The sequence below is a fragment of the Patagioenas fasciata genome, chromosome Z (assembly GCF_037038585.1).
Source record: "Patagioenas fasciata isolate bPatFas1 chromosome Z, bPatFas1.hap1, whole genome shotgun sequence".
Classification (NCBI taxonomy): domain Eukaryota; kingdom Metazoa; phylum Chordata; class Aves; order Columbiformes; family Columbidae; genus Patagioenas; species Patagioenas fasciata.
The window spans coordinates 37,870,639-37,887,168 of NC_092560.1; the positions used below are offsets into that span (position 1 = coordinate 37,870,639).

The 16,530-nt window shown below is 38.2% G+C and overlaps 1 protein-coding gene across 4 annotated transcripts in view; it reads right to left on the reverse strand.

Moving 5' to 3' along the window:
• Positions 1 to 441: 441 nt before the first annotated feature.
• The window catches only part of MEGF10 (multiple EGF like domains 10), a 104,217-nt gene continuing 88,128 nt past the window's right edge, over positions 442 to 16,530 (reverse strand). For 3 of the 4 annotated variants that reach the window (XM_065861040.2, XM_071801780.1, XM_071801781.1), the window contains 9 exons: positions 15,005 to 15,133; positions 13,251 to 13,379; positions 10,665 to 10,793; positions 9,894 to 10,130; positions 8,430 to 8,557; positions 8,133 to 8,256; positions 6,163 to 6,207; positions 4,287 to 4,493; positions 442 to 3,314 (listed from right to left, as the gene is read on the reverse strand). In XM_065861040.2, coding sequence (XP_065717112.1) covers positions 3,154 to 3,314; positions 4,287 to 4,493; positions 6,163 to 6,207; positions 8,133 to 8,256; positions 8,430 to 8,557; positions 9,894 to 10,130; positions 10,665 to 10,793; positions 13,251 to 13,379; positions 15,005 to 15,133 — 1,289 coding nt within the window. In that variant the 3' untranslated portion in view covers positions 442 to 3,153. Of the gene's footprint in view, positions 3,315 to 4,286; positions 4,494 to 6,162; positions 6,208 to 8,132; positions 8,257 to 8,429; positions 8,558 to 9,893; positions 10,131 to 10,664; positions 10,794 to 13,250; positions 13,380 to 15,004; positions 15,134 to 16,530 lie in introns of those variants that run through there. The other variant, XR_011736357.1, reaches the window with a different exon arrangement.

The window sequence follows — 16,530 nt, forward strand, 5'->3', positions numbered from 1 at the left end:
AGTCATGAGGATTGCTTTGGGGATCTCTTAAATTGACAGCAGATTGTACTCCAGACGAAGCCTTCCTAGCAGTACAGGAGGCAGCAGGACTGGTCATGGAAATCCCAGGTGCTTTTTTCCTCTGGAAAGATACATGGCTGTCATTTAGCAAGAATGTGTTACCCCTGCATGAAATCTGTTTTCTGAGTGTCTACCAAGGATCATTCACTGAAGTAAATTCACAAGTCATTTACCTGATCTATATGTATTGTAAATCTGGCTCGGATGCAGACATTGCTTTTGCTGACTACACAGCAGGAGTTTTACCCACGTCTAGAAAAACAGACTTTGGTAATATGTATATTTAGAATATGCACAATAGGCAGAATTATCAGAAACTCATCTGTTTTCATGAGTATTTGGCTGAATACAACACTTGAGGATATGTGATAGACTCGAAAATTTCAAACAAATATAATTTATTCAGCTCTTAATTTTTCCTTATAAAGAGAACTGTTTATATTATGAAGATTAATTTATCTAGTGATGTCCAAATTTTACACAGAGTAAGAAAATAATTTTTCGTGAGCTCACAATTGCTAAATACAGCATTTGCTATTCATGGCTTCAGAGAAGAAAGGTTTTATTTTAAAGTCTCTTTCACACAGTACAAACACATGTATATACCAGTAGCACTACATGTTATCTATACACGCACAAACCAAATCAGTACTTTGTCTTACGGAGAGATTAAATGGTAACTGACTTTTGAAATCTTGTAGTTAATTTCTGTACTTGCAAAATCCAAAACTACTCAAATTATTTATTCCAAGGATATACAAGAAATGCCCAAGGAATTGCAAACAGACAGCGCTCATGGCCAGCAAGAACCAAGAATATTCTGGGGCACTTACACAGGCACATACTTTCTCAGGCTTGAGCGTGTCCACAACAACATCTTCGGATGCAGATCTCTCATTTGTCACCATTTAAGTGACAACAAATAAAAGCAAATTTTATTTCCATTTCAGCTCTGGAGTTCCTTTTTAAAAGGCTTACAGAAGTTTTTTCAGTTTTTCTTCCAGTTGATCCTCTGCCACATTTAGTATTCCAAAGGCAACTGGCTGAGATTTTCTTAGGAATATATCAGTGCTATCACAGTAGTGGCAATTCCTTGTCTCAGACTTTTTCAAGATAAAAACGGTTTTGGCACTCCCTATGCTAAGACAGCAAATATACCAAGCTCTTGACTGATCAACTGCCCCTTGCATTGTTAGAGCATGTCACAGGTCTCATGTGCCAAAATGGGACCCTAACACAGAAAGAAGAGGACTAGTGCCTGCCATTACATGCCATGGGATGCAACCATCTGTATCCTTTCCCCATCAATCAGGGATATACCAAGCCTCGAGGCAATCTATTCACAAGAAGCTACAGAGTTTCCACCAGGGCAGGGTGAAAAAGCCTGTTTTGTTGATGTTACAAGCATGTTAGCAGGTAGCATCACTGGCGGCAGCAGCAGCAGCTGGAGGTCATACTGCAACATCATTTTTACGTTCCTAAAGGTAACACTCCACTGAAAGAGAATGTCGGGTCCCTATCAACCATTTAATTTTTAGGCCGATGTGTCTGAGGGACAATTTTGCTTCAGTGGATGGATACCTTGACAAATTTAACTTACACTGAAATGTGCAGCTCGTAACAGACTGTTTTGGAGGGAGATAAAGGAGCTTTTTGGAAAGATGGACTCCATCCATACAGTCAAGAGAATAAGCTATACATAGAAGAGGGACCGTTTTTTATTTCTGCATTCCTGTTATTATTCTAGACAAAAACACCTTGATTTTTTTTTTTTGCAATTAATTAATTAACTATGATTTATAGACATCAGTATGACATGAATTCTTACTTTAATCCTCTCCCTCTGCCCAGAGGTCCCTTTAATCAGACAAAATAAAGGCCAGTTGGCAAAAACGCAAAATAAATGGACATGGCGTAGAATATTTTTGCACTTACAAGCTAGTTCTCTAGAAACACAGACACACGGTGTAAAAATGGAGACACAAGTTAATGAAGACTGGGGGGTACATGTGTCACATTATTAGCAATGCAAAAGACCAGCTTAAGCATGTGTTTCCCTACATCAACTATAAAAAAGAAAAGGTGCTTTTTTAGCAAGTATGCACAGAGATTGCTTAGTTATTTCTATGAAAAAAAATCAGAACACTTTACTCTTTTTATCCTATATTACAGTCATTATTACTACCTGTTTATAAAATGTAAACCTTTCCTTGCAATTAAGATTTACAGCAGTCATCACCTTTGTCCACTCCTTATATAATCAGTCCATGGTGTCAAAAATAAACTGATTTAACTGACATATTTTATGAAGTAATTACTGATATGTTATGGATTATTAGTTGTGTATGGCAGAAATAGTAGTCAGAACTGCAACATATGGAGTTGACTGTAGCAAAAGATTTGTTGAAGGCTGGTGCTGGGTCTCCAGTACCAAGAGATCTTGAGGCATCATATAATATCGATGTATGCAATGCTTTCGTCTCCAAAACTATTCAAGCAAGGTACACACACCACCAGTAATGGACAAAAAAAGCCTGATGGTGGATTTCCCAAACAACTGTAGTATTGTGCTTACTTATCCCCATCAGATCTTGTTTCTTAATATGTCCTGACTAAAGATCAGAAAGGAAGGTAAAATTTGGCAAAGCAGTTTTTCTTCTACATAACTAGTGAATCAGATTACCTGTATGAAGTGGTATTTGGTAAACTGCACTGTCCTGGGAATATTTCTATTCTGAAACATGACAAACTTGAAGTCTATATTTAAAGTCACTGAAATGGGATGTTATCAAAACTGATCTGCTAACTAATATTTTTAAGCCACTATATTACAATATAAATGTGTTGCATACCTGTTTCTATAAAATTCACTGCCGTGAAAAAAAAGAATTATCAGGATCCCCAGAGTGTGGCATTTGTCCATCTGTCACTTGTATACACAATACAAACCTCATGTTGAGATTCTGTTTAATGTACAGCAATTGTCTGCTGGACAGATTAGGAGCCAAATAGGATGTTAAACCTTAGGGAGGAGCACAACCATGCCACTTTGCCCCTTGAGAGTCCCACTGTGCTACACATCAGCTTTTGGGGTCATTCACTGCTGACCTCCTTCATAGAGGATGTGGGGCTATCTCGAACTGGTAACAAATCATAATGGCATGGAATATGGCTGTTTTTTGGAAGATCATAAGGATCCTGGCTGAAACGTCCACCGCTGCTGAATGCTCCCTGGACAACGCTCACTGTAGGTTCTGTGACAAAAGAGAGCACATGTAAGGAACACTAGAAGTGGCAAACAGAAGGCAAAGACTGTATTTCATTGCAGTTTGCATGACAAAATATCCTCTCCTTTCTGCTTCAATATAATGATTGAGTGCTGAAACACAGGCATAGAAAGAAAGGCTGATATTGAGGTGTTTTGGCTTCACACTAAGTTACACCTGCAGGCTTGCATCAGGGCTCTGCCATGAGCAGATCTACTGACAGAAGCAAGTGGACCAGCATCTGTTCGTTTTGTGTGGACAAGCTAAAAGAAAGCCCAAATTTGGGGCTTTTAATCAAGATTTTATAAAAATCCTCAGAAGCACAATGGAGATATTGATAGATTTCAGAGGAATCTCTAATAGGGAACAGAAAAGGAAAATGGTATCCTATGACATGTGACATTCACTTTATTCCAGTCCAGAGACCATTAGGTTAACTACCATTCTACAAGACCTGAAAGTTTTCTGTAACTACAGCAACTACAGTAATACAGTAACCAGATGGGGCACATATCAGTGAAATAATATGTCTGTGGGTGAATGAAGATGCTGGTTTTTTTTCTAGTCAGGAAGAGGAAACATCTCTTTTGTCCCTCTCATAGACTTACTCCAACTGCGTTCAGTACTTAACAGCCTAATGTAGAGTTGAATTACATTGCAATCAAATGCTACGTTTATATGATGCTGTTCTTTAAAGAAAGGCTTTCAAATCAGGGAAATTCAGAGGTACCTCTAGGTTACAGAACAGAGATGAAGGTATTTCACTCTGTTCTTGTGAATTGCACCACTTAGCTCGAAAGAATGAGATTGTTGTTACAGCTTTTGAACAGAAAATAAAATCTGAATGCATCATTTTTTTCAGTGATTTTTCATGTGTTTTGATTAAACAGTTCAAAAGATTAAAAAGTTGTGTGTTCTTTGTTCTTAGCCTTCAACATTCAAAGTAGATTTTGTACTTACCGACTTCATAAACATTCTTATTGACAGAAGTAGAGCCAGCGATCTCAGCGTAGGGGGAGTCCCTGCGTGCTGGTGATTTCATTTCAACATATCCACATTCTGAACTTTTTGGTACAAGAGCCGGTGGGTCTTTTATAGTAGCATATGGATTCTCTGAACTACTTAGTGAGCAATTACTTAAATTGTATTCTGAGTTCTTCACTAGATCTGCAGAAAGGAAAAGCATCTATTTCTCTCAAGTAAGCTACATCCTATGGACATTGCTACTTAACACAGTATTCTTTTCTTTTGAGTTCTAAAAATTCACTCATAAATGAGTATCTAAATGGAAACCAGTCATAACACCTCAACATCGTTACACAGCAATTAATGAAAGCACCTTTACTGCCATGCTCTTTCACATTATTGGTCTTACCATCAGAAAATTCCTGTTGCAAAGTCTGAGTACCTTCAATTCTGGTTAAAATAGTAGCTAGCATTAAATACAGATAATGTGTAGAATCAGTTTTTAAGAGGCACTTCAGAATACTTTCTGCCTTTCCAAGTGCTGAACTCAGGACACTATTAAAATAAGTGATCTAAGCTTGTTCCCAGTAGTAATGTCTAGGCAGATGGTAAGGTGATTTCTAGGGATGGTTTAGCTGGTACAAGGTCTGAATCTGCAGCCACACTAAAAGAGTAACCAACTTTTTACAAGATTCTGTAATGTGCACGTAAGAGAACTGAAAAGGAATCATCACATGGCTCATCATTTCAGGATTTAACTGAAGGATAAATAACTAGTTTAAGAGATGTATTTTCTTATGCTGGGAAGATATTTTATGGTGTCTGTGTTACTTTGTTCTCTCTGGGTGTTTTGGGGTTGGGTTTTTTTGGTTTGTTTGTTTTGTTGCCCTTGTTTTTCTTTTTCTTTTTTTTTTTTCTTTTGTGTGTGTGATATGTTGTGTTATTTAAGCTTTAGAGCTGAGACTTTCTCAGCTTGTTCCCAACCCTGAGTACCCAGCATGAGACTGACAGTGGTAAACCTGTCAGCAGTTAGATCCTTATAACTTTATGACTCCTTTGAGATATTTTAAATTGGGCTTCCCTTAATCCTCTAAAACCATGTCAAGTATAATAAATCACTCCTTCATCTTAATTGTTCTGTATTATACACAAGGTGACAAACCAGCTGCTTTTGTCTACATATTTAACTCATTATTCCTATGGACTTTGCCGGGCATTTTTCATTGTTCGGATACCCAGGCATTCCAGTCACTCTTGCCTCATATAACAAAAATAGTGACACACACCAGTACGGTCCATTATAAAGTCTGATGAGAAAACTGGATAATTCAAAAGACCAAAAATATCACCACTACCCTGAATTTCTGAAGCTTTTATTTCCTCTTTATGTATTAATGTTTTTATATCCTTTCCAAAGGCCTGCAGTAAATGTGGTGAAGCACTGCAGGCTTGTAGTCATACAGTCCTATATTGACCATGCCAGTTGTGAGAGGACCGTCTTTTAAAGCTTTTCATCAGAGGCAGCATGCATCCTTCCTTGTCTCACTAGGCTGAATTCAAGGGCCATTCGCCTTGGGCTCTCTAGAGCAGAGCCATGTCATAACTCAGGCATTACAGAAACATTTGATGTATGTGCCACACAGGGGACTCACAGAGGCTTGTTTTGTTTTGTTTTGTTTTGCTTTGTTTATAAACCCTCTCCTCAAAAAAGAAAAACTAACAAATGAACTTCATGCATTGATTCAGTGTCTAGGAATAATTTAGTCCAAAATTATTTTATATTATCTTCACACAGAAATCAAAGAGAATTTAGAAGAGTAAACTGAATATTTACATAATTTCATCTAAAGAGATCAGAAAATAAACTCACCTTTCAATGACTTTCCCAAATATCCTCTATCAAGTCCAAAAGCACCTGAGAAAAATGATATAAAAACCAAAGTAGGTTTAAAATCAAAGAAAAGTTATTAGATAATGGCTTCCAAAGCTTTAAAAATTGCTTTGGGACCAATTTCTACCTTAGCAGATTAATTCTTTTATAAGCACTGTGAAACTGCCCAGTATAGGATACAGAAGCATTGTTACTGTTTGCTTGCAGATTTTTCAAACAGTGGTTTCCTGAATAGGGAAGGTGGTTAAGGTCACAAGGGACCATTCAGTTATCTCATTTGACCTCACATACGTCACAGGCCGTTATGTTTCCACCAGTTACTCTAGAATGAGCCTAATAACTGCTGTTTAATTAAAGTATATTTTTTGTCTGGTTAAACCATATCTTCCAGAAAGTCATCCCATCTTGACTTAAGAATCTCAGGGTATGCAAAGTTCACTCCAATTCTTGCTACTTTGCTTCCAAAGTTCATCACTCCCATTGTGTTGTCCAAGGTCACTCTGTTCCAGTTCCTTGACCTGCAGGAATGGCCTAAACACCTAGTGCCTAACTCTACAGCTTTGCAATTGTCTGTTAGTAATAGATTTCTCTCAAGATACATATCCCAATATAAACATCAGCAATGAACAATGCCTGACAACTGTCTTCAGAGACCTGGCACTTAACTTGGTTATTAATCCATTCAAATAGCTTTGATTGATATTATGGAGTGTTAATTTTTTAATCAGATTGTATTGTGGTACTATGGTAAAAGCCTCACAAAAGCCTAAAATAATTTTATCTAGACAATATCTCTATAAATAAACTTCAGAGCTTCCAAGAACGAAATTGTGTTATTTGAGGAGACCTAAACCAATTCATTTTATTCCTACCCATCTTTGTGTATTAGATCTCATGTCAGCTATTCTGTTGTTTTTACTAAGACTAATGCCCAGGTCACCAGCTCAGAATGCCTCAAGTAATCCCATTTGATTTCTATAAAACCAACCTACTATCATCATTCATGCAGTCCTCTAGAATCACAGCCAGTATCTCTTAGGAGTCTTAAGTACTAGTACAAATGCTCTAAGAAAATGGAAAGTTGAGCATTAAGCATTATGACTGAAACCTTTTCTAAGAAAAAACAGATCTGAGCCTGAATTGTGGCTAGATCAAGACTGGGGGTGAGCAGGAAAAAAATAATACTACATATTGTTGTTCTGATTCCCAGAATCTGATACTGATAAGGACCAGAAATGAAGGTAATTAACTGGTCTAAATTATACAGGCACTGAAAGTCCCTTTTAAGGGTTTCACTGGTCAGAGATATGGTCAATGCAAACTAGCTTTTTTGGAATGCATGAGATTTGGAAAGGATGAAGAAACAGCAAAAGATGGCATCAAGCAGAACACAGCAACTCTCACCACGCCGCAGAAATTTTTCTCCTTGAGGTCTTTTAAGAAATTTTTCTCCTAAGCAAACAGGAGGCTTAGCTTGGAAGATGCTCCTAGAATTTACACCTGAAGCAACTCAGATGATAAGAAACTAGATTTTAAAGCACTGATGCCATTTGGTGAGAATTAAAAATAAAAAACAAACAAACAAACCAACCCATAATATATGCAGCCTCTACTTTATTTAATAAGAGCAGACCCTTATTGTACCATGCCTATTGTTTTATGAAACTAATCAATAAGCAAATCTTTTTAGAAAAATAATATGGGATTATTTTGCCTGTCATGTTCTGCACTGGGCATCAGACTGATTTACCATTCCTCACAAGGAGTCACTTTTGTATTTCTAGGGGTATGGCCTTAAAGAAAGGCCAAACCCATAACCCTGAAACTCAAACACAGTCTCACAAGCCTGGCATTACGCTGAGTGGAGAGACAGGGAAACATCCCTGCTTTGCCATCCATCCCAAAGGCAATGAATAACATTCACATTCTCCTCCTTCTTTTCCCCTTACCAAGCTCATTGAGGTAGCCACCATGTTTCCAATCTGCAGGCAGTGTTCCTGTGTGGTCCATGACAGTGCCTCGTTTTCCAGGTTCCACATTTTTAAGGTTCACAAACAGCTGATTGTTTTTTGCCTATTTCAAAGAAAGACAGGTAATAAAAACTGAAACTGATGGGAAGTTGCTGAATTCCCAGGTGATAATCAGGGAAAGCAAAAAAAACCCCAACAAATATGAAATATTAGAGGAGAAAGTAAAAGAAACCAAAGACTAATTTAGACAGAAACATCCAGATTTTTATGTTTTACCTTTGCCACGGTCAGTCTGTCCATGTTGTCGACAGGAGGTGGTGTAGTGCATTGAGTTAGAGTATGATAACTAGGGTTAGAGAAATAGTGATTGTTAGCATTTCCACCATTACTGTGAGGGATGGTTTCTGAAAAGAAAAATAAAGGAAAATAAGCAACTAAAACTAACATGGCATTTCTTTCTTCGGATGTTTTTGACAGTGCTGCACTATTTCAGAATCTGATTTAGAGTTTCTTGGAAAAAAAAGGTAAAAATCTTGCATTCATTTAAAGAAATTAGAGATACAGAGCAACAACTGACTAGTCATGTCCTCACTTTCAGCAAAGAGCATTCACAAGTGTTACTTGCTAACTTCTTTCTGCTGTGGTCCCTTGCTCTCTACCTCTGTAGTGATAGTGTTGTCCCAATTATGGACATTTTTACCATCGAGTTCACAGCAACATTTTCTGGTGCTTCAAGAGAACCATCACTTTTGCTGATACACCTTTCTTGTCTCTGGCAACTGTTTATTCTGGCTTCTTTACCTGCTGCCTTCCTTAAGAGTTGTGTGCAAAAGACAGCACTGCCTCAGATTTCATGTACCCATTGCATCACAACTCACATGCACTTTATTAGGCTGAACAAAACTCCTCTTTTGTTTCAGGAACATTGCTCCTTCCCTTCATTTGTTTCAAACTGGAGCCTCTCTGGTATCTGCCTCTCTACAGAATCTTGCCACAGCTAGTGAGAAATTCTGATTTGCTACATCTGTAGCAGTCTTTTTGTATTCAAGCTGTTGGCATTGAATTTAAAACCTCAGTAGAAATCTTCTTTTGCCATACTTCACAGTTCTGTTTAAAAATAGGCACAGAGGAACAGAAATATCCTTTCTTCAGCTGTTTAATGCAGAAAAACATTTGAGGGTGCAAAATGTTACACAAAAAAGCAAGGTATATCATCACTTGTTCCTTACAATTGACACATTTTACCAGGGTAAGCCACCTTCAGAGTATCAAAAGCACAGATTAAAAGACTGTGATGCAGAACAAACTAAGCAGCTCTAGATACTGGGCAAGCATCCTTCTTAACTCAAGTGAACTGTCTCTGGTAGATGAAAGGTAAGCACACAAGTCTATCATCGCATCCCACCGGTCTCGTGTGGCAGTTCACCAACACCACTGCCAGTGTGGTCTCAGGGGCTCCTCCCCTGCCAAAAGCACTTGAGATCAGAGTCTCAGCCTTCCTCTTCGAAGAGGGAAAGCCCCTCCTGCCTGTCCTTCCAGGAAGGCTTCCAAGGCAGATCTGCAGATACCCTTTTTGAAATGGAATATGTTCCTGCTCACAGCAGCTCTCACTAATGCAAAAAGGTGAAACATGCACAGTCGTGCCCTGTTACGTGCAGATTTGAACCCCTGCAGAGCTCTGGTAAAAGAGCACAAAGTCAAGACACAGAGAGAAAAAGATCTGTTCTAACTGTCACTTACCTGAAACGGTGTAATCTGCATTGATGACCCTCATAGCAGGGGTATAGGTCACTGCAGGCATATTTGTTTCTTTTCCTTTCTGCTTATGTCTGTAAATGATGAACAGCACTAGCAGGAAAAGCACAATCAGGACAAGAATGATGATGCCTGCTATAGCCCCTATCTGGTAAGAATCAGCAGGGATGGCGGCACTGGTACGGCTTAAGCTGTTCAAGTTTCCCACTATAATTACACCAGCTGAAATACAAGAAGAAATAAAAATACGTGGCATAAATTCAGAGGCTTGTATGTCAGGAGCAGAAGACAGTAGTTCACTTCTAAATCTTCCTGCTAATTGAACTGAATGTAATAATTCCAAAATAGAACTATGTCAGAAACCAATGTGAAGACAATCCTAGCCTTAAGGAAGAGCATTCATCTTCTTTATATAAAGACATATTTTCAGGGAGCTGAAAAAGTAATAACATTCTCTAGGCAAAAGCACAGTGCAGGTAAAGCAGATGCTCTGTCAGCAGCTTTAGACAGCAGAGCACAGTACTGTAAAACATGCCATGCAATCTACACTTGAGTGCTTTGTTCCAATAAACTACCACTGAGGCATCTAATACTTACAAAATCTACAGAACATCTAATACATTTAATAGAATGGACTACTTGAACACACATGCCTCATCACATTCATTTAAGGAATGAAATAAAGATGGCATTTAATATCTTAATCCAATATTTATATAAAACGATTGCCATAATTTTATTGCATCTAGGCTTCACCTTGATCACACCTGGCCCCTTTCCAGCCGGGGCTGCAGTAACATGTTCCTGTGATGTGGTCGCAGGTTGAGTTGTTCAGACAGTCACATATCTGCCGGCATCCATACCCATATGTACCTTGGGGGCATTCTGCACAAAATAAGTACAAACAAAAATCAGCCATAGTCAGTACTTCTTAAATATTTTGGTGTTACAGATCCACAGCACCATATGGGCCAGGATTTGTTTCTTTTCCTATACGGCCAGCAGATGGCAATATCTTATTAGTGGTAGGCTTCTGTGGAAAAGATTTTGTTAAGAGGACTTCGTGGGGGGGGGGGGGGGGGAAGGAGAAGGAAAAGGAGAAGGAAGTTGTATTCAGAAGTGATTTTCCTTTACTGTAATGTTGCTGCCACTAAGGCGGTGAAATTAGCAAGGAAAAAAAAAAAAAATAAAGGGCAGAAGACAGCGATGAAATGGACAAAATGTAAACAAAGTGCCAGTTCTACACCAGAATGTCAAGCCTCCCAGGTTACTCAGATACCAGGGCTTAAAAACTCACATAGTCATATGAGTGGAGCCAGACATCTGGCTGGTGTCATGTCATATGACAGATGTGCTGATGTGGAAAAAGAGCAAGAGATGAATGCCATAAGAATGAGTCTAATATACACATCTATATAAAAATGAAACTGGTCTTAGGCTGCTTATGGCATACTTTGAGACTGTTACACTGAGGAACTACTTACAGAAGAAAATGCTAAATTATTAAGAACTAATTGGAAGAGTTTTACATTATTTTTTCTCTCCCAGAATGATTTGAATACAATAATTAATTACTGATCAAAGCATATCCTAGATCATGTAACTGCACAGTAGAGAATTATCCTACACTGATAAAAATTACTTCTTTTAAACTGCCACTTCTGTTACTGTGTGGCTTGCTACCTGATTGTAGCTCTGATGGTTTGAGGGACTGTCATATTACTTCACTCTCTGACACTCAATTTTCTGAAATCTATCAGAAGTTTTGTAACTATTTTTTCTTTTTTTTTTTTTAAAGAGTATAACTCACAATTGGTGAATAACACAATAGGTGCCAGAGAAAAGTTCCTGAAGTCTCGATAAATTCAGACTCAAGTGGAATGTCATTCTTACATGCTTTCTCCTTTTCTTGGTTACACTCAATAAAACAAGATTCTAACCACTGAAGTCAATGGCTGGCAAAAACCATCATGCCATAATATGTTTTGGCATTTTGAAATTCAGATTGGAATGAAAAGTCAGTTTTTAAAACTGACATTCAAATTCAGAAATACCAAAACACTTAGTTTAATATTGTTAAATCATCACAATCAAATTATAGGATAAAATATAACAGCTCTAAAACTTAATAATAGAGTTAGATTTGCCAACGTATTCAAGATGATTTTTTAATATCATGGCATCAAGAGAGGATCTTGAAAAGTTTATCTTTTCCTAAATATTACTGCTCTTTTGAAGTAAAACATTTAAATCAACAGAGTAGAATAAGAAAATTTGAATAGCTAATAATTAGATGTTGCCAGCTATTATTTCATTGAAATAAATATATTCCTCTAAATAACTCAGATTTTGCTGCAACTGTATTTTTCCTAGGAAAAAAAAAAATCTACTACCCTATTTTTAGTGGTTCTACCATAGATGTCGATGAGCCTTAAAAACATAACTCCTGTTGCAGCTGTGGGAGAGACCCACTGCTGAGGGAATGAAGTGTGTCTATAGGGATGTAACCTCCCCTCCCTTCTGCAACAGTGCTGCCAGGTGTGACACATGTTGTCCTGGCCACTGCACAGCCCTTCAGAGCCAGATGCAGCTAAATCAGTCCTGGCTATAGGTAATACATAGTGTCCTCTGCCCAGGAGAAGCAAAGCGCTGTACAGGTTTAAACCTGCACAACAGCAGGTGGAATGGATTGTTTTGCACTGCAGTACAATGCATGAAGAGTCGGAGCACCGCTCTGCAACGTTAACAAAAGCTGGACTAACAGTTCTGTGCTTATGAGCCTGATTATTCCTCTAATGTTGTACAGCGTTACACCACCATTGATTTCAGTAGTGCTAGTCTTGATATTTCTGAGTAATGAATCACAAACATACAAAACCAAAATGCCATCTCTTACGCTTTTGTAATCTAATTGTGTTGTAAAACCACATTGCAAAGATTAATTTTATCCACTAGGATTGATGTGGTACTTCTTTAGTTTTCTATCAGTTTTCATCGTGGTTTATGCTAATGACAATTACTTGCATTCGTTACTTTTACATGACAGAATTGTTGGGGTTTTTTAGCATTATGTCCAAAGCAAGTAGAATGTAGTACAAATGCCTCATATATGTAGCTGCAAATTGAAAGAAACAGGTATCACAATCATAATCAGTCTTAATAAGTAATTCTGTGTGCTTTTTATCTGTTTGGAAAAAGCCTAGATCCAGCTCCCAAAGGTCGCTCCCCATCAAAATTCCCAGTGAAGTCAAGAGGCTGTATCACAGCGCTGGCCAAAACAACAGAGTCAGCTCAGGGTTTTGTGTTTGCTACTGGGCATGAGCAATTCCTGCCTGTACTCACTCTGCTCGCAGTGCTTCCCCATGAACCCCGTCCGGCAGGTGCACTGCCCGCTGATGTGGTCACAGTCCGCTCCATTCTGACACTGGCATATCGATGCACAGTCCTTCCCATAAAACCCTAGGGGACATCCTGCAAGACAAGGAGTGGGAGGGGAAAAGGAGTAAAACAACTGCTCTAGAAATAAAATACAAATATTCTGGTTAAGTGTGTTATTGAGAAGTAATTTCTCTAGCCCCGCTACTCAACATGGAATTCTACAAACAGTAGATCAAGATCTACCTTATTTTAAGTGGTTTAAAATACACATTAGGCAAAAACTACACAAAAAAGAGGTTGGGAAACTCTGTGGACAGCAGATGTTCAGAATAAGGCAGCAAGAAGGGCTCCTCAAAGAAATGGGTTCAAGAAAATATTTGAAAGAGAGGAGTTTGTGAATCAGAGCAGGGAGTCTGTTCTGTGATGAATGAACCTTTGGACATATTTTCTGCACAAAGTTGAAGAAGGAAAAAAAAAACACACAGAATCAAAACATATTGTATCTCAGCTCCTCACAAAGATACTATTTCAGTATGAAGAAGACATATCACTGCAAAGAGGTCATTATTCACCAGCAGGAAGCAAAATAAGCATGTTAGCTGACAGCTGAACCAATATAGTGAATGTCTTCCAGAGCTGCATCCATATGGCACTATAATGTATCTGTTATTTCCTGCCACCATGACACTATTCCGTTGAAAACAGAGAGCTCTAATTTTATGAAAAATTTATTTAAACACTGAATGCAAAACACAGTGAGTAGTCTTATTTTTCTTGAGTTTAAAGGCAATGGTTGTGCACAGGTTATAGACAATCGGGGTGCCTGGATTAAGATAAACCAAATTGACGCTGTAATACGATACAGGTAAGAAGGCAACTTGGTCAATACCTATCTCTAACAAATGTTTATTTCTTAAACTTCGTGTGAACTCTTACCCACCATATAATGAGTGTCATATACCCAGTCACTGCACTGCTTGTATTTTTATTTTAATAAAACACATAAAGAAAATGAAAAAAATATTCTAACATCACAGTCTAGTGAAGTTTCTAAGTTCCTAATAAAATAGCTTCTGCATCAGTATTGGAACTAGAGGTGCTGAGCTAGCGGTGTTGTTGCATTTGCCCCTGAGCGGTAGCAATTACAGGTATGAGATGTACTGTATGATCACTCTGTTGTAATAACAGAGACTGCGCCTCAGTAGACTACAGCTACAGCTATGCTTTTCTCATGGCTTCAGTCAGCTCTGTGTTATCTTACAGTCTTGGTTGTTGGGTCCCTGACACTATAGTGCCTCCTGGGGATGTTTCAGAAAGGGAAAACATCAGATGGTAAGGTGGGGAATGCCTGCAGAGTTGATACTGTTCATGCTACAGACTGCAGCCAGAACTGCACATGTGCAGTGGCAGCATCTGAACGTCAGGGTCATTCATTCTGCATGTTCATATGACAAACCATTCCAGAAGGATGTCCATCTACAGCCAAAAGTTGTCTTCTTCTGAAGAAAGGATAAAGAGGAACATGAATGTAGTGGCCAGTACTCTGCCAGTGCTTATATGGGGGCCTCTACTGCAACCATGTAGGTAATGGAGTTGCATCTTCCTGATCAAAAATGTTCAGCAGAGTGGGAAGAAATCAATGAATAAAGTGTGAAAACACTGAAGGACAGTTCTGTCACTGATTCGTAGACTAACACAAGATAACAGAAGTCACTCACTTTGCGTACAGTAAAGGCCAGTCCATCCTGGGGTACATTTGCACTCCCCATCGTAGGCACTGCAGTAAGCTCCGTTATGGCAGTTGCATGTGTGGATGCAGTTTGGTCCCCAGTGAGAAGGTGGGCAAGCTAGAAGAACCCAGAACAATTAATTAATCTCAAATGTCAAAGATCCTTGATACCTGTGAACGGAGCTGCTTACAATCACATGTGAGCACTCATTCATTTGAGGTTTGTTGTTTTTCTTTTAAACACATTTTTGGGCTCCTCCACTCTGAGAAAACAGCCACAGACACTTTTTTTTTTTTTTTTTTTAAACCAAGGAATCATTTTGCTCTAGATTAAAAGTGCTGAAAAAGATTAAATGTGTGAAAGAAATTGATACATACTTGATACTCAGTAACTAGGACATTCATACCATCTTTCTCACAGAGAAAGCCATGTAAATTTCCTTTCTTAATTTATTTTTCAATCTGGAAGCAGTTCAATTGAACAAAGACAAGAGGATAAGCCTTTAAAGCCCCAAAAGTGAAGAACAAACAGAGAAGGTTGAAACACATTTTGCAGCCTAGAGCTTTAGACCCAATCCTAACCTTACTTCTTGTATTTCCGTTGTTAGATACTAAATAATTACAGTGCGTGTAATCAGGACTATACCTTAATCAAGTTAACTCAGCTGCTTTCGTGGGTCCATTGATCAATATAGTATCTCTAAAAAACAAGTAATCATCTATACAGTGGAGATTTTTTCACTCACTATCATGCCAACACATTATGAGACAGAATTTTACCGACTGCTGTGAAACTGCCATGGTGAGTGAATCTGATACTACGTGCTTCCATTAGAATAGCGAAGTGGTTCCAAAATGCAAATTACTATTCAGACACAGCAAAAGATAATTTTCTTCATGTCAGAATATCACTAAGTCGACGGGGTAGGCTAAGAATAGCCCCTTTCTATTGATTAGGATTCACATCTTGAGGTTTTTACTTGTTCCTCTAGTAAAGAGATGCATAATTTTAAAATAGTTTTCTGGCAGTACAACATGAGTATTTCACAGGAGAGAAGAAAGAGGTCAGACATGGAACCCTTAGCTTTATTCCTGTGTAAATTTTAAAAGGCTGATGACTCGTTGTTGTTGTGTACTGATTTGGTTGTCCACAGGCCTGTCTGAGAGCAGTAAAAACTCTTGAATCATTTAAATGTTTGCAAAATGACTCATCTGTGGGGGCTCTATTTTTACAAAGTGTAATCTTTGCCCAAATTTCACTTCATCAAGAAATACACAACATCGTATTGAAAAAAACTATTAAGTTTGGTTTTTTTCCACCTCAGTTGTGCCTTGTAATGATTTTCATTATTGTTTTTTGTTTGAAATAAGTGGTCAACTAAGAAGGAATGTAAATCACATACAGATGAAAGGTTCGAAGTTTCAAAAAGGTCGCTAGTTCCAAAAGAAATTAATGGAATCATTATTTTCTATGTGAACGAAAGGCCTTTATACAAAGCAAATAAACTTCCTCTG